The 27,501-nt window shown below is 37.5% G+C and overlaps 1 protein-coding gene across 5 annotated transcripts in view; it reads right to left on the minus strand.

Moving 5' to 3' along the window:
* LPAR1 (lysophosphatidic acid receptor 1) overlaps positions 1-27,501 on the minus strand; it is a 173,384-nt gene that overhangs the window by 48,872 nt on the left and 97,011 nt on the right. For all 5 annotated transcript variants that reach the window (XM_009001171.5, XM_035254517.3, XM_054258823.2 and 2 more), the window contains one exon: positions 18,815-19,562. In XM_009001171.5, coding sequence (XP_008999419.1) covers positions 18,815-19,562 — 748 coding nt within the window. The remainder of the gene's footprint in view (positions 1-18,814; positions 19,563-27,501) is intronic.

The following is a 27,501-nucleotide window of genomic DNA, read 5'->3' on the forward strand; positions in this document are numbered from 1 at the left end:
GTAAAACACTATCTGAACTATCATATCTATAATTTTGTAAAAATCACAGATCGTACGTCTACAAATATATTGTAGTATACATAAACCAAATGTGGCCAGGGACAGTGACCCATGCCTGTATTCTCAGCACTATGGGAGACTGAGGTGGGAGGAATGCTTGAGGCCAGGAGTCCTAGACCAGCCTAGGAAACATAATGAGACCCTATCTCAACAACAACAATAACAAAAATTTTAATTACCCAGATGTGGTAGCACTTGCCTATAGTCCTAGCTGCTCAGGAGGGTAAAGTGGGAGAATCCCTTGAGCCCAGGAGTTTGAGGCTGCAGTGAGCTATGATCACTAAGGCACTCCAGCCTGTGTGACAGAGGAAAACCCTGTCAAAAAGAAACAAAAATAAAAACAAAACAAGAAACAGACAGGCTGAGGTGGGAGGGAGGATGACTTGAGCCCAGGAGGTTGAGGCTGCATTGAGCTGTGATCTAAGGGGCATCACATAAGTTCTCATTTGATTCTCACACGAAGGAAAACCAATTATCTCTATTTTACAGAGGAGGAATCTGCAGTTTCAGGAAGTTAAAAGTGATAAACCTGTGATAAAAAAAAATTAAGCAGATTAATCCAGAATCCACAATTAACCACTCCACTGTTTGAAATACATTTTCTGGGCCGATATTCCAAGAAAAGGAGCAATGAGATGTGGTCTCGCATACAGGTGGTCTTTGTTGTTATAAAGCGGGGAGTGTTCCTAGTGAGCTAGGAGACCTGATGTGGAGGACAAGCCCACCCACATTGCAGGGAGACTGCCACACACAGAACCGAATGGCCAGCCACATGAAAGGCATGCCGTTAGGGCAGGTTATGATGGACGTAATGCTCCCTGGAGTCATGAAGTGAAGAAGTCCTGCAGAATGTAGAACACATCAACTGACCTACAGCCAGCTACCAAACCACATCAGAGCCTACAGGGCTGCATCTAGGTCTGCAAAGGTCGGAAGCTGCAGAAGCTGCTGCTGCTTGATGGTGACTATGCAGAGAACAGCCCTGAGCAACAGAGAAAGTAACCAGAGAGTTAGGACCAAGAAATAAAAGTAGGAACTGGGGAAGAACAAGAGTCAATGAGACAAAAGAAAACAAAATTGAAGTAAAGCCAGAAACCAGAAATACAGTAGGGCTCTGGTTCCCAAATGGTGTCCCAAGGCACCTTAAGGTGCCACAGTGAATTCAGAGGGACACTACTAGATATTTTTAATTTGAGGGCAACTAACACTCAACAGCATCTGTCAGACACCCTCTGAACTAATAGCATGAAGTAGTTCAGCGCTTCAACATTAGATGGCATTACATTCCTTTCAATGACATCATGTTTTTGCTGTTATAGAATATCTGCTATAATAAAAATGAAGTGTAAACATAAAGCTCAGTGTAGAACAGAAAATGAAGACGGTGGTTTCCAATCTGAATTCAAGTTTTGAGAAGTTGTGCAGTGCCCAACAGGTGCATACATCCCTTAGTAAATATTAAGAGTTAGATAAAAATAATAATTCTATTTATATGGTTTTGTTTTACAAAATGGCTACTAATTTATATATTTACTAAGTTGAAGTAACTGATTTAATAAATGAAACTGTTAGGTATTTCTTTTAGCTTTGGGGCACTGTAAAAAACCTGGGACAGTATGAGCACTGAACTGAGAAGTTGTGGGAACATTACTTAAAGTTGTCTAAGGAAGATAGAAAAACCAAGGATCTCAGAAGTGAGTTGCATATATGTTTTCAAGATCTTCTACGATACTTTGACATGGCCACATCACTCAACACAAGGGAAACTTGCCCCACTGAGTCCCAGAAGCATGATGGGTCCTTACCCTTGCGGCCTGGCCCTGCTCAAGACATAATAAAGATCGGCCACAAAATTCAGGGACTTTAGGTTTCAGCATGACAATATGATAATCTGAAGAAAGCAAGTTATGTATCATGTATTTTATAATAGTACCTACCAAGTAGTTATATACTTGACATCTTATATAGACAGTCCCGGACTTAAAATGGTTTGATTTAGGAATGTTTGACCTTACAACAGTGTGAAAGTGATAAACGCATTCAACAGAAACTGTACTTTGGGTACCCATACAATCATTCTGTTTTTCACTTTCATTTCAGTCTTCAATAAATCAATGAGATATTCAAGGCTGTATTATACAATAGGCTTTGCGTTAGATGATTTTGCCGAACTCTAGGCTAATGTAGGTGTTCTGAGAATGTTTAAGGTAGGCTAGGCTAAGCGATGATGTTCAGAGTTAAGTGTATTAAGTGCATTTTCGACTTACAATATTTTCAATGTATGATGGGTTTATCAAGATGTAACCCTGCTGTAAGTCAAGAAACATCTGTGTAATAATCTTACTTAACCTTTTGAGGTTTTACTGTTTCTTCTTTATCTCTCATTTAGCAGACAAGGAAACTGAAGCTTGCAGCAATTGGATACATTGCTCAAGTGGACTCTGTTGGTATGCAGTACTGTCAGGGTTAGAATCCAGGAAGTTGGGACTTCAAAAGTAACACTGTTAATCACCATGCTGTACTGTTCAGCTGTTAAGCCTTTAGGTTTCTAAAGAAGTAAATATACACTAGACTTTCATATGCAACAAAGTGCTTCAAAGGAGTACATATATTTAAATATGGCCAAATGCATTCCTATTTTTATTCTTAGTTTCTAAATCCTTAAAAAGTTTCCATCTCGTTTCTAGGTTTGCTAATGTTTATCATCATGAATAAAAATAACATAAATGGTTGTAACACAGTGCCATTTCAAAAAATCCAGTATTGGCATGAATGTGACAAAATACTCCCAATCCCCTTGTGGTAAGAGTATAAATTGGCACAAAGTTTCCAAAGAACATTTAACAATAAGTCACTAAGATTCATTACTCTGTGAGGAAGGAACCATAAGAGATATTTATCTTAATGATATTATAATAGCAAAAAAAAAAAGAAAACTTAAATGTTCAGTGATTATATAATTTATCATATGAATGTACTGAATTTTGGGTAGAAAAATCACACTTTCAGAGGTTACTTAATGGCATCATAAAATGCTCAAGACAATCTTTTAAAGAATCTATTAAATTGTATGTATTGTATGAATTGAATTGTAAGCTATTAATTAGCAAAGGACTAGAAAGAAACAGTATACTGAATTTAATATTTTGGTTAACTATGAAAGGTAAAATTCTAAATGATTTTTTCCTCGATGAATATGCATTAGTTTGCTAATCAAAAAAAGAGTTAGCTGGGTGTGGTGGCATGCACCTGTAGTTCTAGCTACTCAGGAGGCTGAGGCAGGATCACTAAAGCCCATGAGTTCAACTCTAGCCTGAGCAACAGAGCAATATACTATCTCTTAAAAAAAAAAATAGAGGAAATGTGATTAAAATAAGATACAGTACTTAACAAGGTAAATGTAATACTTCATTCCCTAAACATCACCTATACGTCAACACCCAAGTCATTAAATTCATTTATATAAAGCTTTCCTGATTTTACTGCCAACAAGATAGTTTCTCTCCTCTCAATTCTCATATGGCTTTATCTGTACTTCTTTTATGGTACTTTTGTTCCTTATTGCCCTTCTCAATAATTATCTATGTATATGTGGCATTCTTCCTACCAGACTGTAGGCATTAGCATGTCAGGGCCATATTTGCTTTATAATTATATCTGCCATAAATCTGACTCCCATTCTTCCTGTATTTTAGTCATATTTGTAAGTGAATAGGGATTATACATTTTGGTATTTGTTTTCCCATTACACAATAGGCAATATGCTACCCAGGCTGAATCAGTTTGTATATAGTTGCAGTGCTCTTTATGATACCCAAGGAGACAAATAGGCTCAGTGGATGGCACCAAAAAATGTAGTTTTTTCCCAAGATTTTGGATAGATATAAATATATAACATATGACATAATATATATTTAATTTTATATATGATATATACATACATATATATAAACATATATACATATACACACACACACACACACACACACATATATATATATATATAAAAAATGGTCCATATATCTAAAGATTGTCTGGCCTCTAGGGGGATGACCTTGGTCCTTGTACCCAAGGTGTTTGAGCAGATGCTGAAAAATCATTTATCATTGCTACTGTCTAGACAATTCAAGCCTGGCTTTAGAAGACTCTATGAACATCATAGTCCTGATCGTTTCATAATCCTGATAGACGACAGTCTATAGAATCCTGCTGAGATTCTACCTTGATTGATTGAATGAATGGTTAAAGGATGAAATTTATGGATAAATATACAAACCAATGAATGGAATCCCCATATAGAACCTTCAGTTCACCTTGTACCAGCAGATAATGGGAACACACTACCATCATTATACAGGCCTACAAAAGAAGCTAAATAACTTCAAGGAATGACCATCTGGGAAGGTAGCTCCAACCACTAATCACAGCAGGCCACAGGTGGCCCTTTCATGTATGTGAGCCACAGGGAAGGCATGAGAACATGACATTCACCGCAACATGTGCCAGGCAGCATGCTAAGCACTTGAACAATTCTAATTTTCTCAACAACCTCCCATTTGGGGGAGAGTGCTCTCCCCAGTTATAGATGGAAATAGAAGTTCTATAGAAAGGTCAAACATACTGCTCCAGGTCACACAGTTAATATGTCAGCAGAACTGGGTTTTTGCACACAGGGACATGTGAGTCCAACTCCCAAGCTCTTCAGATTATACAACGCTGACTCTGGAAGAAATTAAAGCCTATGAACAAGCAAATGATTGGTTTATCCTTTTTCTACAAAAGTTTCCATGCAGACACATACAACTGTATTAGGTTAATGCAAAAATAAACAAACATTGTTGCTCCACCCTCGCACTTGAGGGAAACAAATCGTTTCTTCTCAGAATAATATAAAACCATATGCCTACTTGAAACATTCTTAGATATCCCATAATTTCTCAAGATACTTTTTAGTAGATTGGGTGATTTTCAGACATTAATTTACATGTGACAAATTTTCCTAGGGTGATATAACTAATTAGTGTGAATGTTTCAAATATTTTGAGAGGAAAATCTATTTAGTGTGAAAGAATGGGTTTTCTTTGACAGTTCTTCAAGAACCAAGAATTTTGTACTAGTGATTTTGTGGTTTTTTTCCCCTCTCTCTTCCTTTCCTTTTCCTTTCTGATCCTCTACCCTATAAAGCAGGTGTGCAAACTCACATGCCTGAGACAATCACAGATATTCACAGTACCAAAAATGTATCCATTTCAGTGGAAAAGGTGAAAGGACAGGCTGAATGCCATATAATTTAAACCAAAGCCAGCAACTCCTCGCACTGTCATTGTCAAGGTTTGTGTAACGTAAGTACTGTTGCCTGAGTGCCAACACAAAGATTCTGCTTCAATAGTCTGGGCTCAGGTCCAAAAATCAGCCTGTTTAACAAACATCCCAGGTGACTCCAATGCAAGGTGGTCCTGAGACCACCTGGAGAAACACTGATGCAGTGATGTCCTTTGTACAGATAAAGAAGTTGTCGTTAAGGTTAAGTGAATTGTACAATGTCATCCCAACTAGTAAGTGGCAAATCTGAAATTAGAATATAGCTAATGCCTTTGCAACCACACTACATCACATTTCTTACTTAGCATTCCATGCTTTTTTTTTTTTATAAATTTGGGTCACTGCTCTATAAGCAGCAGCTGCAAAAACATTCATAGCTTACATTTGTGTGGCACTTCCTATAAAAAGAGCTTTCACATTCATTATCCAATATGATCCTCACAAAAATATATTTTCCGTATTTGGCAGATGAAAGGGCTAAAATTCAGAAAGATTAAGATTCTTGCTCAAAATTATACTCAGTTTGGGAAAAAGTATGACTTAATGAGTCCTGATGATTAGTAAGCACTCAAATGTTAACCATGATTATTATCATTGTATTTTTTCATTAACTCTCAAAACTAAAAATATTGACCAAGGAAAGGTTAAGAAAAGTAGGAAAAATTGAAAACAGCCAAACTGCACACAATAAAGTGTATTACATATTAGAACTTCAAAAATTAATCAAAGCTTTTTAATAAAGTTTAGCTGTAAAATAAGGCCCAGGAAAAGTAAATATGAAAGGAAAAATAACTCACAATAGTAGATGCTTTAGTTACTGCAATTTGATATGTCAAAAAAATAATCAATAAGTTAAGCCTTCATTGTGTAATTTATACACAAAGATTTTATTCTTATGAACATTTTAGTTAAATCTGAAAACTGTAGCAAACTAGAAATATTTCCACTGTGCTATATGTTGAAGGGATTAAAGTGAATTAATAATGTATACTCCAGAAATGTCTTCTCAATAAAAATCAATGTTACTGTAATTCTGTTTTAAATATCCATATTTGTAAAGATAGTACAAAAATGTCCTCAATGTCTAATCAAAGCAATGGGTCAAAATGTCCCATGATCTCAATAAGCTTCCTAGTAATAAAGCTACATCGATTACTATTAAAGTTATAAATCAGTAACTGTAGAAGAACAGTACATTGAACATGTAATATTTTATAATTTAATGGTAGTAAATTGTTACATAATATAGATAGAGCAATACATAGAAGTGAATGTATTTTTTGTTTCTGCTTCTAATTTTAATGCTTTTTAAATTTACAAATGCTTTCAGATTGATTTCTTGCTTTAAAAGTATTAGTACTAATTTACATTGAACTAAAGCATTAAGAAATTCCACTAAGGAATTAAATTAATATTACTGTCTCACTATAACAAACTACAGTTATAACTACTCAGATTTTGTTTCTATAGCATTCTCTTCCACTCTAAGTAGTTCTCATGTACTAGTAACTCTAGAATATACATATGGTGCCACAGAAATAGTGTTTTTAATTAAAGCATCTTCGCTTTTCCTCTAAAACATTATAATTTGCCAAAGTAAACAAAGCCAGTGCTCTAATCCCTACCATCTGATCATTTTATACACACACACACACACTTTTTAAAGAATGTCTAAATACAGCCTCTTTTGCCTCAGTTCAGAAACTCACTGATTTCAGCTTCTCAATTTATAGCTTGGCCTTTCCTCTCGGACTGGACCAATATACAAAGGAGTACCACATGCTTGGCAAGGTTAGCAAACCCAGTCCCTTCAGCATAAAATGGTGAATCACTTGTTGGCTACAGCAAAAGCTTCTTGACTATTCACTTCATCCATCTTTTCTGCATGTTCTTTAAGGCTCAGCTTTTAAGTGGCTGTCTTCTCTCTCCCAAGAGAAAGGAAAATAACTTGAGTGAATGAGTTCATGCCTGCAATATAAATATGAGAAGCTTTTTGGAGCACAGAAATACCTGTTTAGAATGAACTCATGGAAAACCCAATTTAAAATGCAGTGTTCTCTGTGTCAACAAAAGTCTACTTGGACAGGATAAATAAGTAAAGCCATGAATTTCCAGTCTCGCAATGCCAGATTAAATCCCATTTCTTCAAAAAGACCCTGTTATTGCTGTGTCACCCTACTAGAACTTCATATTTGCTTTGGATCATTATAATAACTCCTCTATGGGTGCAGGAGCCCTACCAGGGTTTAAGTAAAGCCATGACCACATTCAGTCTAGACACTATCATCTTCGCTAAAATACATGAATAAAAAGTAGCTTCTCAGAGGCACAGGCTCCAGTTAGACTTCAAAGAAAAAAATATCAAAGGTACCAACAAAAGAAAAAAATTATGTGAGAAAAACAAATTTCATCAAAATGCTTTTTTTAAAGAGCATGACAAAGACTATGTAACAGAATAGAAAAATTCAATTTTAACATAGAAGTATACAGCATTACTTGTTCATACTCAAGCATGATTTCTGAGAAACAAATACAAGATTCTATAAACTGAATACAATCCTTTATTTCAAGGCAACTCAAAATAAAATGCCAAAATAGTAAATAAGTGAAACTTCTTGTGTAGTTAAATTGAACTCCAGGATAATGTAGAAGCCTGTAAGACAAAGAAAATCCATGTAATGTAGAATTGATTGCCATCTAAAATGCTATATTTCCCAGACAATAGCCAATTGTGTGTGTGTGTGTGTGTGTGTGTGTGTGTTACACTTGCCAGATAAAATACAAGATACCCAGTCAAAATTTAATTTCAGATAAAAAGAAATTATTGGGGTTTTTTTTTAGCATAAGTATATCCCATGCAATTACTGTTAATGGCTAAATTTGGCAATTCATGTGTGTGCAACCTATGTTCATTCTCATTTTTTCAATCTGTGTCAGGGAATCAGAAATGATGCTTCAAGTTGCAAAGACTGTAAACCTCTGAAAACAGAACTATGTATTTCCAGATGAAACAACTGCCTGTGAATTCGACTGCTATAACAATAATAAAAATCACCTGAAGACATTCTGAAACCTCAAAAAAGAAAAAAAAAAACAAATAATTTCTTTGCCTAGGCTCACTTGGAAAACTTCTGTACATCATCTGAGATGAAATTCCAATGTCAATTTCATCCTGAAGTCTTTTCCAGACATCATCTAGTGAGAATACAGCATTCGCATAGCACTTTGCCTATTTTATCATATTATCTTGTATTTACCATATTATATTGCACTTATTTAAATTATCTGTCATTATCTACTATAATGAGAGCTTCTTGAAAGCAGGATACATATTTTTGTTGATCTTTGCAGCCATACTCATTAACAGAAAGTCTAGAAGATTTCAATGCATGTTTATGGACAAAATAAACTATTATTAACAAGCTTGCACTGAAACTTAGCCTTAAAGTCCTGAGAGGCAGGAGTTATAGCTCCTTCATTATAACAATCTTATGGCAAATATCCCTTTGAATGGGACCCATTATTAAATCACATTGAGTTTTATGCTATCTGGATATTACTAATTTAACTAGGCAACCTATAAAACTCCCAATCCAGAACAAGAGGTATATTTCATGTAGTCATTCAACAAATATTGGCCAGGCGTGGTGGCTCATGCCTATAATCCCAGCACTTTGGGAAGCTGAAATGGATCACGTGAGGTCATGAGTTCAAGACCAGCCTGGCCAATCACAGTAAAACCCTGTCTCTACTAAAGATACAAAAAATTAGCCTGGTGTGGCGGCGGGCACCTATAATCCCAGCTACTTGGAAGGCTGAGGCAGGAGAATTGCTTGAACCTGGGAGGTAAAGGTTGCAGTGAGCCAAGATCGTGCCATTGCACTCCAGCCTGGGCAACAGAGTGAGATGCTGTCTCAAAAAAAAAAAAAAAAAACATCGAGTGCCAGGCCCTGTTCTATGTGCAGGAAAGTAAGATAAAGCCCTGGCATCATGGAACAGCTATGATGATTCTCCATAGTGATTCATGATGTAGCAGTGAGAGATTAGGAGTTATTAATAAATATCATTTTCTTCCTAAGTAAATAATGATGAATACTAAAGGATTCATAAATGGTCACACTGTGAAGTTAGGACTGGTTAGAGAACAGCGATCAGGTCTCATGACCCCAAACATTTGCCATTTCTTCCATACATGCCAGATGTGGTCCTTCACTGCTGATCTAAAGGAAACAGAATGGTGCCCTAGATCAGGGGTTCCAAACCCCCAGGCCATGGACCTGTAGCAGTCTGTGGCCTGTTAGAAATCAGGCTGCATAGCAGGAGGTGAACAGCAGACGAGCAAGCATTACTGCTTGAGCTCTGCCTCCTGTCAGATCAGTGGTGACATTAGATTCTCATAGGGGTATGAATCCTGTTGTGAACTGCACATGCAAGGGATCTAGGTTGCGAGCTTCTTATGAGAATCTAATGCCTGATAATCTGAGGTGGAAACCATCCCCTCTCATCCAATCCACCTGTGGAAAAATTGTCTTCCATGAAACTGATCCCTGAGGCCAAAACATTTAGAGACCACTGGCCCTAGATGATGTCTCAGCTTTCAGCTGTGTCTTAAGTACTGCAGATCCATCTGAGGGAGCTCATGACTTTCTTACAGATATTGACAAAGTGGCCTATTCCATTCCAAAGTTCACCATTTGATGGTTAATAGTCAACACCATTTAACCATCTCTGGGGAGTTAGCAAATCAAAATTAATGGTATTTCCTGGGGTGCTAATAGGATTTTTCATAAATATGCCTGAGGCTCAACAAGTAGGGGGCATAGGCAAAGCTGCAGTAAAAGCAAAGGCCATCCATTCAAGGTAAAAATTTACAGAGTATGATTCAAGCCAATAGCTGCTAGAACACAATAGTAACTTCATACTATGTCATAGATATGAAGCATCATCTCAAACATCAAATCATACATAGACCTCATGTGTAGGTAGATGTGAATGGATGTGGATGTGTCAAAAGAAAAAGAGAAAGGAGGGGAATGCTCATGAGGACAGAACCTAAGAGTAATCATAATACTTGCTACCATTAAGGGTTTTCTGTAAGTCACATATATGTGCTTTATATAAAACAGTTCATCTAATGCTCATGACCACTTGAGAAAGGGCCTACAATTCTTACTTTATTAATTCTGAAACTGAGCCTCAGAGAGGTTAAGTCAGTTATTCAGGATTATGGAACTCATAAGCAAAGAGCCAGGATTTGAACTTCAAACTCTGGCCTATCTTACTCCAAATCTAAACTCTCAACCCCTAGGCAAAGTGATTCGCATTGGTCACCACAATTCATTTAATGAATCTTTGCATCGTTTATTCCCTATAATGGCAAGGAAAAGTAAATGACTTTCCAATATTCATATTTGAATGAACAAGAGTCTCAGCCAGACAAGACCTGAATCAGTCTTGACAGAACTAAAATAAAAGCTTCATATTCTGGTTCCTCTGTCCGCACTTCAAAAGAAACTCTGTTAGGTTCATGTGGTATTTTTGGTTTCTATTTCTGTTTAAATGTTTCTTCTGAGAAAAAATATTTGAATGGAGATGGGCAACAAAAGGGTATAAAGAGCTGGTGTTTGAAAGTTGTTTTCTATTTTGACCCAAGCCCAGGGTGTGGGGTCTGGGAAGCACTGTGGTACTTTTGCAAGGACTCTCTCCTGGCCACCATCCCTATTGCCAAGCATCCTAGTGGTGAGGCGAAACAATCAAGGCTCTCATGAATATTCTCTCAGGTTCTTCTTCAGAGAGGCCTTCACAGGGATGCCACTGGGACCTCAGGAGACTTGGGGAAGCTTTAATTTCTCTTCAGAGTAACAGAATGTATAGCTGGTCACCTGTGGCCATGGAATAAGAGACTCTGTATCCACTACTTGCCCCTAGCAACAGGACCAATTGGGAAGTCTTCCCTTCCTGCCACATGGTTCTCCACAGGAAAGTAAAGCCCCCAAATTCATCTGTTTGAGATGATCCTTTATACACTCGCCACTCCTTTTAATGGGGGATAGGGCATCTAAAAGCTTATTATTAGAGAAGGTAATGGCTGGTTCCAGTGCAGGGAGGTGCACAACTAATTGATCATAACCAATTACAGATCTCTTTGTTCTTTCTCCATTCCTACTGTTCTACTTGATTAGCCTTAAAAAATAAAAAGAAGGTGGGATGCACCATTTAGACAAAGAAGAATCACAGTCCCTTATTTTTGTCCCAATTCCATTTCAAGTCTTCCTCCAGAAAGCTCTACATGGTTGAACCGCAGTAGTTACTGTCCTTACAATTTTATTTATAGAATAAAAAGAATCCTAAGTAATCTTGGAAATCAAATTGGTCAACCTCATCCTACAGAAAAATTAACACTCAGAAAAAGTAAATTACCCAGCATCACCCAGAGAGTTCATGTCAGAATGAAGAGTAGATTCCAGAGGTGCCCTGCCTCAGTGAATACACACACATACACACCACACACACACACACACACACACACACAGAGAGAGAGAGAGAGAGAGAGAGAGAGCGCAAGAGCACAAACTTGATATAAAAACCAAGTGGAATAAAAAATAGTAATACAATGCTGTTGTCAAGAAAGCTAACAGGATGTTAATATATGTGAAAAGCTACCACATCTGATGCTAATAATGTACAAGCAATGCAGTTTCAGACGACTTTTTTCAAGCTTTCCTTAGGGAGGGAGATTACCAATTGGTTATAAGAAAACCTATTCAAGGAAACTCTTTCTGTGAGAACCAGTCACCTTCACAGCCACAGTGTTTACACCTAATCCTGGCTAGCCACATAAATACATGCTGATGTTCCCAAAAAAGATGATGGAAAGTGTGGATGAGACTGAACAAGGCAGAGGCAATAAAAACAGTACCTCAGTGGAAGTCAGGAAACCTGGATCCTGGCTTGGATCATGAGCTAAGACCTGAAGTTCTCAATTAACTTGGGGGCCTCAGTCTCCTCATTTGTAAGATGAGGGAGTTGGATGATGTAATTTTAGGGATCCTTTCAAGTTCTAAAAATTCTAAATCTGGGAAGACGCCAGCCTTAAAAAAAAAAAAAAAAAAAAAACAAGCTTTACCAATTACACACAGTAATACAAGTCCAGTGTTAAGAGCAGCATTTGAAAAGCTAAAAGGGAACGTAGAAAAAAATATTGGCTGGGCATGGTGGCTCACGCCTGTAATATCAACACTTTGGGAGGCTGAGGTGGACGGATCACTTGAGCTCAGGAGTTCGAGGCCAGCCTGGGTAACATGATGAAACCCCGGCTCTAAAATAAAAAGAGAACAAACAGTGGAGTTTTGGAGGAAGGTGACCATACGTCCTGGGTTGCCCAAAACAGTCTGGATTTATACCTGTCATCCTAGAGTCCTAACGGTTAGTGCCTGTTTTCACTCCCAAAAGCATCTCAGTGTCGACGATACATTATGTGAGGACCCTACCTATAAGAAGTTGGTGTTCCTTTGATCTTGGGGAACCCTTTGGTATCTCCCATCTCCCACAGACAAAAGCTCAAACTTCTTAGTATGTTATAAAGATTTTGGCCCTCTTGTCAAAACTCAATCTGGCATATCCACTATACATTAATCTATACACTTGACTACTTTGAGTTCCTCAAAGGTTATCATCATTGCTCATAACCTGGTCACCTTCTCCTCCACCCAATGCTACAGTAAGGCAAGCTCCTCTACATCCAGCAAGACTCAGCTCAATATTGCCTCCTCTGGGAGTCCCTGCCTTCCCTCTACTTGTCATCCCTCTCTGCCCATAACTCTACTACCACAGGAACCCAAGTGCTTTGCAGCTCTTTTTTAGTCTTCTCTACTACATCATAAGCTCTGCAGAGAATGTTCTTTTAACCGTTAGCACACCATAACACTCAACAATATGTTTGTTGAAGTAAACAAAGAAGTACATACAGATTTACTAACAGGATACAGCCAAATTAAATCTTTCATCAGAATGAACAAGAAAACAATGGTCTTAAACTTATCTGACTCCCACTTTTGTCATCACTGGTGACAGTCTCCATGGTATGTGAAAAGTCCATGTCCTGTGACCAAAAGGCATGGTCTACAAGAATCTGACAGCTGATTTCCAGCTCTGCCACTTACAAAAAGAATGATTTTAGACAAGCTACTTATCCTATCCTAATTCAGTTCCCTCAAAGTAGAATGAGGAAAATGTAACTCCTTGATGTAAGATTATACACAACACAGAAGAGTAGGGCTGCGTACTGAACCTAGCATGGAGTATATAACACATAAGGAGTAATTTGGCTTCCATGGTGATCATTTCCAATCAGAACAGATCAAACTAGAAAAACAGTGTTTTGTCTCCCTTTCTCCCCAAAGAGATGAGCCACACCTGGATTCATTTTACTTTATGTCTCTCCCAGGATTCAGATGTAAAAATTTCCACAACTTAACCATGATTTTCTCTTTTCAAATTCTGGTTTTCCTCCTTTCTAAGCATCCCAGGCAGAAGTGTCATCACAAAGAATACAGCCAGAAAGGAAAGGACTTATAATTCAAGACACACCATGGTCAAATAAGGAAGAACAGTTTGACTGCCACTCTGATTCAATGGTGGAACCGACTCAGAAGGAATTCTTGGTAAAATGTCAAGTAGGGAGACTTCAAGCCTAGGGAGGGGATTACATGACTTCATGCTAGGACAATGAACCTTCAAGTTAACTATACCTTGAACAAAATCCTCCCTCAATCAGAAGCTATTCGTTAGTGGTGCTGTAACAACAAACAGTGGAAAAGGGTGGATGAAATGAGAGTCATCAGAAGCAAAAGGAAGAAAAGATTCCTCCCTTAAAAGCTTTCGCTGCCCAGGGAAACAAAGCCCAGGCAGCAAGGCTAGGCAGTTTCAACAGAAACAAATGAGATCACAGTGTTTCAATTTAATAGCACACGGCTTGCTGTTCAAATGTCATAACTAAATACAGCATGTGCTGCTAGTTGTTTTGATTAAAGAGAAATAGAATAACATGGAGGGAAAAATACTTGGGCTCTGAAACCCAAGCACCTGACCTTGAATCCCAGCTCCTATACTTACTACCTGTATGGTGGTGGAAGAGATACCTAACCTCTCCTTACCTCAGTTTTTATCATCTGGAAAATAAGGATAACAAATCAATAACAGTACCTATACTCCATAGGGTTGTTATATACAAATACTGATTTCTAAGATAGCACATGATTTATGCCACATAAGTATTTCACAACTAAAAATAATTATTAAGGTCCAGTACTCACTCAAAAGCAGCTAAATACAAGATCATGCCTAAAAACCAGCCATTGATATTGCCCATCATTAATTTCAAAGGTGCCTTTTTATTTTAATACAAGTTAACTCATAGGAATTCAGTTGCTGAACAACAAATTGTCCTCTTGATCATGAAGACTGAATAGGTCTAAAACCCAGGGGTCATTTTGATCATTCCCAGAATAAATGAAATTAAAACAAACATATTATTTACTGAGCGCCCATTGTAGCTAGGCGTTTTCCAAGCTGCTGTATTTTAGAAAGCATGGAACGTAAGAGAGTCTCTAGGATTGGCTCCCACATAGCTGAATAAAGTGGCATTTACTGTAGTGGATTCACTATGGCTCTGCTCTTCAGTTTTGAAGGCACGGAAACTTGGTTTTGTCATCATATGCATTCACTCAACATTTATTGAGTACCTACTGTGTACCAAACAGCTGTGACAGGCAATGTGGAAAAAACAGACAAAAGGCCAGGCACAGTGGCTCAAGCCTGTAATCCCAGCACTTTGGGAGGCTGAGGCGGGTGAATCACGAGGTCAAGAGAACGAGACCATCCTGGTCAACATGGTGAAACCCCGTCTCTACTAAAAATACAAAAAATTAGCTGGGCATGGTGGCGCATGCCTGTAATCCCAGCTACTCAGGAGGCTGAGGCAGGAGAATTGCCTGAACCCAGGAGGTGGAGGTTGCAGTGAGCTGAGATCGCGCCATTGCACTCCAGCCTGGGTAACAAGAGCGAAACTCCGTCTAAAAAAAAAAAAAAAAAAAAAAGACAACAAATCATTACAATCCTGCCTGCCCTCACAAAGCTGGCCGTCCATCAGTGAAGACAAATATTAAAAACCAAATGTGCCCAAACTGAAGTAAAATAACCAGATTATCAACAGACTAATTTACAAAGAGAACTTCGAGTAGACCAGAATTCTTGTTCCTACTGAAGTGGGAGGTCAGCAAGACTTGTTTTCACAACCCTGCTGATCAAAACAGGATGTAGCAAAGAAACCAACCAGAATCAGCAAGGACCAGGAATTATAATATATTTGCATCAGACACTCCTACCAGCACCATGAGGGTTTACAAATGTGATGGCAATGACTTGGAAGTTAACCTTACATGGTTTCAGGAACTCCCATTTTCCAGGAAGTTCATGAATATTCTGCTTAATTATATTTAGTATTAAGAGTGGAGGCCCAGGCATGGTGGCTCATGCCTACAATCCCAGCATTTTGAAAGGCCAAGGTAGGAAGATCACTTGAACCCAGGACCTCAAGACCAGCCTGTGCAACATGACAAAACCCTGTCTCTACCAAAAAAAAAAAAAAAAAAAAAAAAAGCTGGGTGTGGTGGTATGCACCTGTAGTCTCAGCTCTCAGCTAATTGGGAGGCTGAGGTGGGAGGACTGCTTGAGCCCAGAAGGTCCAGGCTATAGTGAGCTGGGATTGTGCCACTGTACTCCAGCCTGGGTAATAAATACAGCAAGACTCTGTTTCTAAAATGACAAGGGAGAGGGGAAGGGAGGGAAGGGAGGGAAGGGGAGGGAGGGGAAGGGAGAGGAAGGGAGCAATGGGGAGAGGAGAGGGGAGGGGAGGGTAGTGAGTATAAATATAGCTAGGCAGCAATCCATGAGTGCTACTCTGTGCTACCCTGCCTAGGAGACAGCCCTGCTCTGCCAATAGAGTGGTCATTTTGCTGTATACAGTTGACCTAATAAACTTGCTTTCTTTCACTGTTGGCTCATTCTTGAATTCCTTCCTGGGCAGAGACAAAAACTCTCCCAGGCTGAGCCCCAATTTGGGGGTTTGCCTACATTATGACAAGACCAACCCATGTCTTCCATATTGCCATGCCTATCTAAGGATGGACATTTACAATTCAAACAGGGGAGCATATTGTACGATGGCATTAGGCACCATGCCTTGACAAACATCTGTTAGGACTGTGACTTCCCTATTCTAAGCTTTCCAACCACTCCCTGCCCACATCCTGCCCATTCTCTTATTCTCACTACTTTTCTCAAAAAGGCTACAGTCCATTTAATTTCACTTCCTATATTACAATCATATTCCCATCTTTCTTCACCAGATACCTTGACCTTGGGATTTACCGTGTTCTTCTAACACTTCTTCCATCTCACAGCTTTAAACATCATGCTATTTATTCCAAAGCTGTCAACTGCATTTGATCTTCGTGGAGTATACTAGTTTAAATACTATATCTCTTATTTTAAAGTTAGTGGTTGTATAGTGGCAGCGGTTAGGCATGGAAAAGAGGCATTTAGGGCAGATGTACATGGAAACACTAGCTCCTATAGCCTCAAAATGATTATTTCAACCTAAAGAACAACCCAATGAGGAACAAAAGTTAGTATTACATGAATCATTCAGTACATTGCACACTGAAATACAGAAGATATTATACAAAGGTCAAAATTAAAACAAGAACTTGGCAGGTTAGTAGTCCAAGTTCAGTAGTCATTTGCTGCTGGCAATTCTGTGAACTATGAGTAGCACAGTAATAGAAAAAGTTCATGCATATAAAAAATGTCAACCAACATTTAGATCATCAGCAAATATTTGAGTCAATATAGAAGTATAATGTCTCATGTTATTTAATGTCTCATGTTTTATTTCATACAAAAATACCATCCATGGTAAACCAAGATGTGTTTCATCCATATCATGGAAAATATGGCCATGTGGCATAGCTGTGCTTAAGGTCTTGTTAATAAACATACAGAGGAACCATTTTGGTAATTCACTAATCTTCGTTGGATGGAATAAGACAATATCATATCTGAGGTGATGGGGTCCTCAGTGTTTCAGTTAGTTAGGTAAGGTTTTAGGTGTGTCAATGAATCCAAGGCTTAGTTATTATTCTCACAGGTCTACAAGAGGGTGAACGAGTATAGCTGGAAATGATGTCCAGGATGCATTCACCCTAACCAAAATAGACAGGCCCTATGCATCAATCTGTTTTATTTAATGATCATTAAGAACCTGTCTCCTTCAGGTGGCTAAAATTAAGGGAATTCCCAGAGTTCCAGAGGAGCCACATAATTCCATGTTACATTCACTCAAAAATGCTGTACAAATTGGAGCACAGAGAATTATATGAACTCTTCCCATTGAATTTATGTGGGGAAAGAGGAGGTGATAAAAGGTTTTTTTCAATTTCCATAGGGAAAGATGATATAATGAAAGGTTTTTAAAAGAGATTTTTTCAGCTGATCAAATGTTAACCTGAATATAGTCTACGAAGAATATGTAATTCCATTGGGTGATTATTTTTAAAAATTCTCACTCTAAGCTCCAAAGGAAATGTCCATATCTGTTCTTTTCATGGGTATATCTCCAGGAGCCAGCACAGAGCCTAGAACATAGTAGGTGCTCTTTAACTACCTTCTACACACATAAGTGAATAAATATATTATTCTTGATCACTATTATGAATTTTTCATCCAGGAAAAACAATACTTATTTAAAAGCAGAAGGTATTTGAGTCTACAAATCTTGCTCCTCACCATGAAATATAAATTAACCATCATTACTACAAAGAGAAAATTAAAAGAAAAGAGGAAGTTTTCATGAAGATGACCATCAGAGAATATCATTAATTCCGATCCATTTTGTTCAGTAAACCTTGATATACTTACCTATAATGTAGTAACAATTACAGAATAGACTACTAAAAATAACTATATATGGAAGCATATTCATATTCTACTAAAGCACTTTCTATCTGAAAATCTGTAATATGGAGAGCATAATGCAAAAGTTTCGCAATTTAGGTTGTAAGAAAAACTAAATGAGTTTGATTGGTAATTCTGGTATTTTCAATATTAGATGGCCAAGCTCTTCAATGACATCTTTTACATCATCATCATTTATATTGTACCACTGAGACCCATGTTTCCCTAATGCTAATTCTATAATTTTAGAAAAACTCATAAGCTGACATTTAATATAAAGGTGCCTCATCCCCTTGTAATTCCTGCATACATACCTGATGAATATTCATACTATTGTTTACCTCTGTCATAAAATAATGTGATTTATGTTAAGCCATTGGGAATCTATAAAGTAAGTTACAGCCAAGACAAAACTTACCAAGCACAATGACCACAGTCTTCAAAAGACTCATCATGGTATCCCGATTCCTCCGGGGTCCAGAACTATGCCGAGACATTCTCATAGTCCTCTGGCGAACATAGCCAAAGATGTGAGCATAGAGAACCACCATTACCACAAAGGTCACCAAGTTGAAAATGGCCCAGAAGACTAAGTAAGAGTCGCTGTAGAGGGGTGCCATGTTGGAACAGTTTTCAATATCACAGATACAGTTCCAGCCCACACTGGGTATAGCACCCATAACAATGGCCATAGTCCAGATGACCACAATGACCACCACCACCCGCCGGTTGCTCATCCGAGTGTGGAGCTGCATGCGGAAAACCGTAATGTGCCTCTCGATTGCAATAGCCAGTAAGTTGGCCACAGATGCTGTCAGGCTGGTGTCAATGAGGCCCTGACGAAGGAGCCATGTGCTAACAGTCAGTCTCCGAGTATTGGGTCCTGTGTTGAACATGAGATAGAAGTAGGCCAACCCAGCAAAGAAGTCCGCAGCAGCCAGATTAGCCATTAAATAATAAATAGGAAAATGGAAGCGGCGGTTGACATAGATCGCTACCATGACCAATAGGTTGGCCAACATGATGAAGATACAAACAGTGATTCCAAGTCCCATCACCAGCTTGCTGACTGTGTTCCATTCCGTGGCAAGATGCTTTCCACTTCGGTTATAAAAAAAGGCAATGGATTCGTTGTAGAAGCACTGTGGTTCATTCATGGCTGTGAACTAAAAGAAAAAAAAAAAGAAAAGATAATGAAAATCAAGCCACAGACCCAAATTTAAAGCTATACACAAGACTTCTACAGCACATGCAACAGAAAACCAAAAGCAAAGAATTTGAACATTTTGGTCCTGTATACCATCTTGTGATTATGTAGAAAGCCCAACGTTTCTCACAATATTACTATCCTCAAGATTAAAGGCGGTTGGAGTAAAATAAATGACAAGGTCTCTTCTCAGTGGTTGCATGTCACTGAAGTCTACTAGAAAAGCCACATGGCCCAGAAATCTTGCTTAAAATACTTGAGACAGACAAAAATGTTGCAGAATATTGCAACTGGAATATTTACCATAGTAAAATCTATTTGACCTGTTATTTAGGGAATCTGTAAACACAGTTGGTTTCTAGATATGGTATCATTGCCCTATTATTCCACATTTCTATTCTCAGTGGGATAGACATTTTGTAATGCAGGTTCCCACAAGGACCATCATTCCCAACATTTCAAAGAAGTCACTGTGCATCAAAGGTTCTTTGCCCAAAGCCAGCATTTGCTGCTCAACATTCCTGTGGTCAGCACTGCCTACCCCCACAACTCCTTAACCCCAGAATAGCATTGTCAACCAATCTATGACATGAGAGTATTTTTTTCTTTATGGAGGACCCAACGTAACCTCCAGAGAGTAGCTGACACTTCGACAATGCTCTGCAAGTAAAATATACTTAGATTAGATGCAGTATATTTTTTTAAAGTGTGGAGTGATAATGTTTTATAACATTTTTACTTATTTTTCAGTATCATTGATAAGAATATATTTGCTTATTTATATTCTCACTTAAATCTAAAAAGAACTGAGACAGTTTAAAATATAACAGTGGCGTGTGCCTGTAATCCCAGCTACTCAGGAGGCTGAGGCAGGAGAATTGCCTGAACCCAGGGGGCGGAGGTTGCGGTGAGCCGAGATTGCGCCATTGCACTCCAGCCTGGGTAACAAGAGCGAAACTCCGTCTCAAAAAAAAAAATTTTTTTAAATCAATAAAAATAAAATAAAATAATAGTCAACAAAACTATGTAAACAAAATTAGAAAATAAGTAACAAAAGAGAAATTAAAAAATTATGCATCAAATAAAGTAAGTCATTCTTGAAGCCTTACGCTTACTGGGAAGTCCCAAAATTGAAAAATTTATCTTGAAGACAGTTCACATTCTACTGTTTCATTTTTTATTTTGCTTTTTGTCTAATAAATTACCTAAGATATATAAGACTTTTAATCACTATTATTAATCAAATATTCCACTGAATATCCATAGGTTGTGTATAAATGTTTACCAAACACTGAAAATTCCAGGAACAATGTGAAACAATTAAGTGGTTAGTCTTCTGACTTACCCAGGCATTTCAAGTCTCTTTTCCTTATCTAGACTTCAATTGCTTTTAGATTATGCTTCAAACATCATACTTAATACACTGTATAATCATTTATCTCTTTACTTGTCTGCTTCTTAAAGAGAACACAGTCCAGGGAAAGAGTGAAGACCTTGTCTTACACATCTTGGTATTGTTTGTACCTTCCATAGTGCCTCATTCATTGAAGAAAAACTTGGCTCATAGTGTCCCGTTCCATCCCAAATCTTGCCATCACACTGAGTCATCCATCGAATTTTCTTACCTCTCATTCTCTTGACCTCATCCCTCATTCCATTACAGCTCAGTTGCCCACCTCCATGGCCACACCCTGGACATTGTAATCACCCAAAACTGACTCCCTTTGGAAATTAGAGACATTCTGATTACTCATCACAACTTCCCATTCTTTAATTTTCTCACTTGACCCCCAATACTTCAGTTCTTTGAAATTACCCATTTTCTTGACTCTTCTATTTTTCCCAGTGGATTACCCTGCCCATCTTCCCCTTTTTTTCCCTTCTCTAGCTTAGATTCCATAGTATATCCTTTCATCCTCTTTACTGCTAACACAGAAACATAATCTCTTCTTTAAGATGCTGGAGTCAGGCTTCCTTTTTTGTTTTGTTTTGAGAAAGTCTCACCCTGTTGATCAGGCTGGAGTGCAGTGGTGTGATTTTGGCTCACTGCAACCTCTGCCTCCCAGGTTCAAGCAATTCTCCTGCCTCGGCTTCCCAAGTAGGTGGAATTACAAGAGCATATCACCATGCGTGGTTAATTTTTTTATTTTCTTAGTAGAGACGGGGTTTTGCTATGTTGACCAGGCTGGTCTCAAACTCCTGACCTCAAGAAATCCACCCACCCACCTTAGCCTCCCAAAGTACTGAGATTATACAGGCGTGAGCCAATGCGCCCAACCAGGATTGCTTTAGAATTCAGAATTTTTCTGGTTTTAAGAACAGTTACACAGTTCATATTCCATACACAATATAACATCCTCATCAGAGTTTAGGGCAGCACTCCATAATCACACAATTTAGAAAGCAAAACATGAACACCTATATGAAATTTGATATATGAAGGCATAAACAGCCTCATATCAATTCATTCAGAGGAGTTCTGAAACCAAATAAGTCATGAAAAATCTTCGTTTTCAGAGTTTCTTGGATTTTGGAACCTTTAGATAAGGGAGCAGAAGCCTTTATCTTTCCATCTCCTTATCCCATTGTACTTCCAAAACAATATATTAGAATAGCATCAGTCTTGGATGAATCCTATTTGTTGCTATTTCCACATGTACATTAAGGCTTCTGAGAAAAGTTAGGGAAAACCAACTCATCTGCAGATTGATGCCGTATAAATTAATGATGCCTATTCTCAACCAGAACTTCAATGCTACATGATAATCTGGTTCCCCCCAATTATTACTCTACATATTCTATATGTATTCTATAATACTCTACAACGACTATTTTAAACTTATCTATCATTCTCCAACTTTTGAACCCCATTTTCCCTTTCTTCATCAGAGTTCCAGAGATAAATAAAAATAATCAGATTAGAACTCCCTCGTCACTTTTTTTCCCATCAAAAAGATAAAATTATCTGTTCAATAATCCATTCTTCTCTTCTGTTATAGCAGACAAGTTGTGACCTCTGTCACCCAAGTGCTCTCCCAACCCTTCCTACTGTTTCAAGAACCTTGTTTCTGGCTAGGAATGGTGGCTCACGCCTGTAATCTCAGCACTTTGGGAGGCCAAGATAGGCAGATCACCTGAGGTCAGAGGCCAACATGGTAAAACCTTCGTCTACTAAAAATACAGAAATTAGCCAGACATGGTGGTGGGCACCTGTAATCCCAGCTACTCAGGAGGCTGAAGCAGGAGAATTGCTTTAACCCAGGAGGTGGAGGTTGCAGTGAGCCAAGATCATTCCACTGCACTCCAGCTTCAGTGACAAAGCAAGACTCTGACTCGGTCTTGAAAAAAAACAAAAACCAAATTTGATCAAGCTGTTTCCCTACTGGACATGTTTTAATGGCTTATGAGTGCATGTTAGATAAAAGTCTAGATGCTTCAATCATCTTATTAGGCCTTACCTGCCTTCCCAGCCTCAACTCAAGATATTAATGACTCAAACTCTCAGCTTCAGCTGTATTTAATGTGCTGTGCTCTCACTCTCTCTCCTCTCTCTCTCTTCTCTCTCTCTCTCTCTCTCTCCCCCCACCCCCCAACTCTGAAAACAGCAGTTTTCTTTATCAGAATTACCTGAGAGTTTGTAAAACACTGATTGCTGACACACCCCCAAGAACTTCTGAATCAGTAGATCAGAGGTAGGGCCCCAAGTAATGCCAAGGCTGCTGGTCCAGGGAATCACTGTATCATAACTGCTTAGTTATTTGTTAATCCCCTCTACTCTAGGCTATGGAACCCTACAGGGGCAGAGATTCCAGCTTCCTTATTCATTGTTGTATAGTATCTAACTGTTCCATGGACTATATGCTAAATATATATTGATTTCTTTCATACATTTAAGATATTTCCAAAAAATGTTTAAACTTTACAAATTCCCTTTCTGTAAAGGATATTTAAACCTTGTCAAGACAAATATAAAAGTTTCGTCTTTTCATTAGTCTCTATTTACCTTCTCTGAATCAAGAAATGCTTAAACCAAATATCAGGCATATATTATTTCACAGCATTCCAACTTCTGAGAACTAAGTAGCAACAAAGTTAAGCAGAGATATATGCAGCTTCTTAGCCCTTCCCACAGAGAAATGCTAAAAAAAAGGATAAGTTAACTTTTAAAGCCACAATGTACTAAGATGAGTAAAACTGACAGATTTTCTCTAATGGTAGAGAAAAGTGCCCTGTCCTATGCCATTTCTTTTCTCTCAACAATTGAAGGTAATATAATAAAAACCATACATATTTGATGACATAACTCATTTCAATTTTATCATCTGTGATATGTGGAAATTGGACTAACTTATACATAAGGTCTATTTCAGATTTGAAATCCTATACTAAGAGGATTCTGGATGAGAACTCTGTATTTTATGAATATTAGCAGCTAAATATTGAAAGAGTAGAAAATATACCAGGAATTAAAAATAGGGAGGGTATAATAGGTACCCTGAGAAGAAGTGAGAGGAATTTCAGTTAGATTTATGACAATAGGACTGAATTGATAGAGGAATTAAATCTCCTCTCTTATTGTTTGCAGAAAGCAACAGGTCAGGAGAATAAGCAGTGGAGACTCTTAAAGCATCTCCAATAGTAGTCAGAAGGGCAGTGTGAATGGGCTTTCCTACTTCTTCAGGAGTTAATAGACACAGGCAGAAAACCCACATAGTTCAGAGAAAATCCAATTAAACTGCAACTGGACTACAAGCCAATAAGATAGTCAGGGCTATAATGACAGAAAAACAATTATGGAACATAACAGGGAAAAATGTAATTAAAGGAGATGAACATTCATCTCCCACTGAGGAAGAAATCACCTCCCACTGAGGCAGATGTATGGGAGGGAAAAAAAAGAAGAGAGAAAAGATTAAATGATGGGACATCTGATTTTTGTTCTCAGTATGTTTTGTTAATATAGTAACAATGAAAATAGAGGAAGTCATTATGGAGACAAAAGAAATCAGTAAAAGCTTCACTGAAATAGTTTTTTATTGCTACTTTAACAAACTGCTATAAATGTAGTGGCATAAATATACACATTTATTATCTTACAGTCTTAGAGGTCAGAATTCCAAAATAGGTCTCATGGGACTAAAATCACAGAGAGGACGGGGCTGTGTTTCTTCCCAGAAGCTCTAGGGAAGAATCCATTTTCTTGTCTTGTTCAACTTCTAGAGGCTGACCACATCTGTTGGCTCATGGCCACCTGTCATCTTCAAAAGTCAGTAATGACTAGTCAGGTTTTTCTCACATGGCTGACACTCAAACTTCTTCCTTCCTCTTCCACATTTGATGACTCTTGTGATTACACTAAGCCCACCCAGATAATCTAAGAGAATCTCCCCATCTCAACATCTTTAACTGAAACACATCTGAAAAGTCCCTTTCGCTATGCAAGGTAGTAGCCACAGGCTCTCAGGATTAAGTAATGGTCATCTTTGGAAGCCATTATTGCACCTACCAGAGTAAACTGAAAAACAACTTCTGAATTAAAAACATCAATGCAGGCAATGAAATGAAGTATAAAAATTCCAGAAAACTGAAACGGCAGGTAGAAGACAAGAAACTCACCCAACACTCAGAAGTGTCAGATAAGACAAGAAGAGAAGAGAGAGTCAGAGATGACAAGAACAAAAGAAAAGAAGGCACATATAGGAAAAAACTCAAGATGCACCAGGAATCCAAGATTAGAATAAAGCTGAAGAAACACAGCTCCAAACAGAAGATAAGTTTTTGCCTAAAAAGAAAGATCTCAGATTACTGATTTAAGTTTATATAGATTACAAAACAAAGTTAGTTAAAAACAACAAAATGTAGGCATATCTTGATGAGATTTTGGGATCTCAACGGTAAAGAAAAATTCTAAGAGTTTAGAGTAAAAAAATAAATTAATTAACAAGTCAAATATCTAAAGAGAATCAGAATTGCTAAGAACAGACCCATTATGCAGAGAAATTTTTTGAGATACACGCTAACCACATTGATGGTTTCATATGAGGACAATAAAAAACAGTCATAGAAATGCGAATATTCAGAAAGAATGATCTACATTTCATCTACACTTTCTTCCTAGAGAAAGTATATACATTATTTAAGTCATAAGAAAAAAACAAACACACACACGCGATAAATACAAGACCCTGGAAGCAAGCATTAAAACCCACAGAACATGATTCTAAATCACTATTCTTCATAGGGTTATAAAACATAAAGCAAATATCAAAAATAATTCTTGGAAGAAGCTATACCTATTGATGAAATAACAATTTAATAATAATCTGGGATTAGAACTACTTACTATATAAAAACTTGAAATGGGGAAGCAGAATGTAAACGTATTAATTTTCTCTTAGTAAAAATGAGACATGATTTAAATTGTAACAAGTTTTCAAAAATAAATTGAAATATGCTGATTCAAAAACCACTGGATTGAATAATTAACACACTAAAGCAGAATGACAACTTTTTGTATTATTGAAGAAAAACAGAATGCAAAATGAAGGAATCATAAGCAATATACAAAATGACAATTTTATAAAATTTACATAGGTAAGATTATAGATGATTTTCTTTTCATTTTTAGAAAGTAGCTCATATTTATTGCAAGAAATTTTGGGAAGAACAAAAATATACTCATACAAAGCTCATTAAGTACTTTTCTAAAAAGTTCATTATTATAAAATCCAAATCACTATAATTAGAAACTTCTCTGTAATAGAAGTTATAATGGAATTTTGCCCTGCCCAAGAAACAAAAACATAAAGAAGACAACATTATTCCCAAATTAGGTTGTCCTCAAAACTGAAAGAAGAAGTTCATATTCATGCCCTTTTTCTCATCTACCAATTGTTTTGTTTTAGGATGATAGGGTTGGAGGGAAGCAGTCTCACTGGCTGCTCTATAGAGTAGATGCTCCAAATCTCAGAAATTTACCTCACCTTTTTGTGTGATCTCAAAATAAGTTATAACAAATCTGCCAAGCCTAAACTCTAAAGAGTCACATATGGTGTTCATCTTCACCATACACTTCATTCACCCATGCACACATTGGTGAACATTTACAGGATACCAGGTTGGGCATGGCACTGCATTATGCCTTCTAAGGGTAGGACTGATGCACCCGAGTGCCTGCCTGGAGTCACTCACAGTATATTTGATCTGTTCTTTAATCTCTTGAAAGACAATTACATGTTCATTAGCTGAAAGGAAAAAGGAACAGTTGGCATAAACTCCCATATTAGTAATTACACCACTGTGGTTTAGTATTTAGAGATTAATGTAAATATGTACTCTACTGAGATACTCTAAGAGAGACTGTAATCTATGCTGATAAGGAACTAGTAATATGTCAGGGTCACTACTTGTGGGGGTCTGTCTTGCAGACCCTGACTTAATGACAGATGAATAAAGTACACTCAGACACAAATTTCTAGTGAATGAGTGGGCTATCAAACCAACTTACTTTCTCTACTTCTGTTAAAATATAGTAGAGTGAGCAGGGGCCTGATTTGTAGCTCTAGTTAAGTAGATCTCTTTCTGATTCTCATGTTCAATCAGCTAATTTGTTCTTCAATAAATTCCAAAACTGTTCTGAATCTCAATTGTCTCATTTGTAAATTAAGGTAAGAATGAACTCTAAGATTTTTTAAATTCTTGTTCTTAAATTCAAAATAATCAGGCCTATTTTCTTTCTCCAAAAAAGATTAGAAAAGAGACAGCACAGAATTTATTTAAATTCTATTAAGTCTCTATTAACAAGAAAAAATGTCCTCATCCTTCTTACAGCTTCAAATTGGAAATTTTAAAAAGTGAGATGTGTTGTCACAAGAACTAGAAAATAGGCCACAAAACAA

Source organism: Callithrix jacchus, chromosome 1, assembly GCF_049354715.1.
Source record: "Callithrix jacchus isolate 240 chromosome 1, calJac240_pri, whole genome shotgun sequence".
In the NCBI taxonomy this organism is placed as follows: Eukaryota; Metazoa; Chordata; class Mammalia; order Primates; family Cebidae; genus Callithrix; species Callithrix jacchus.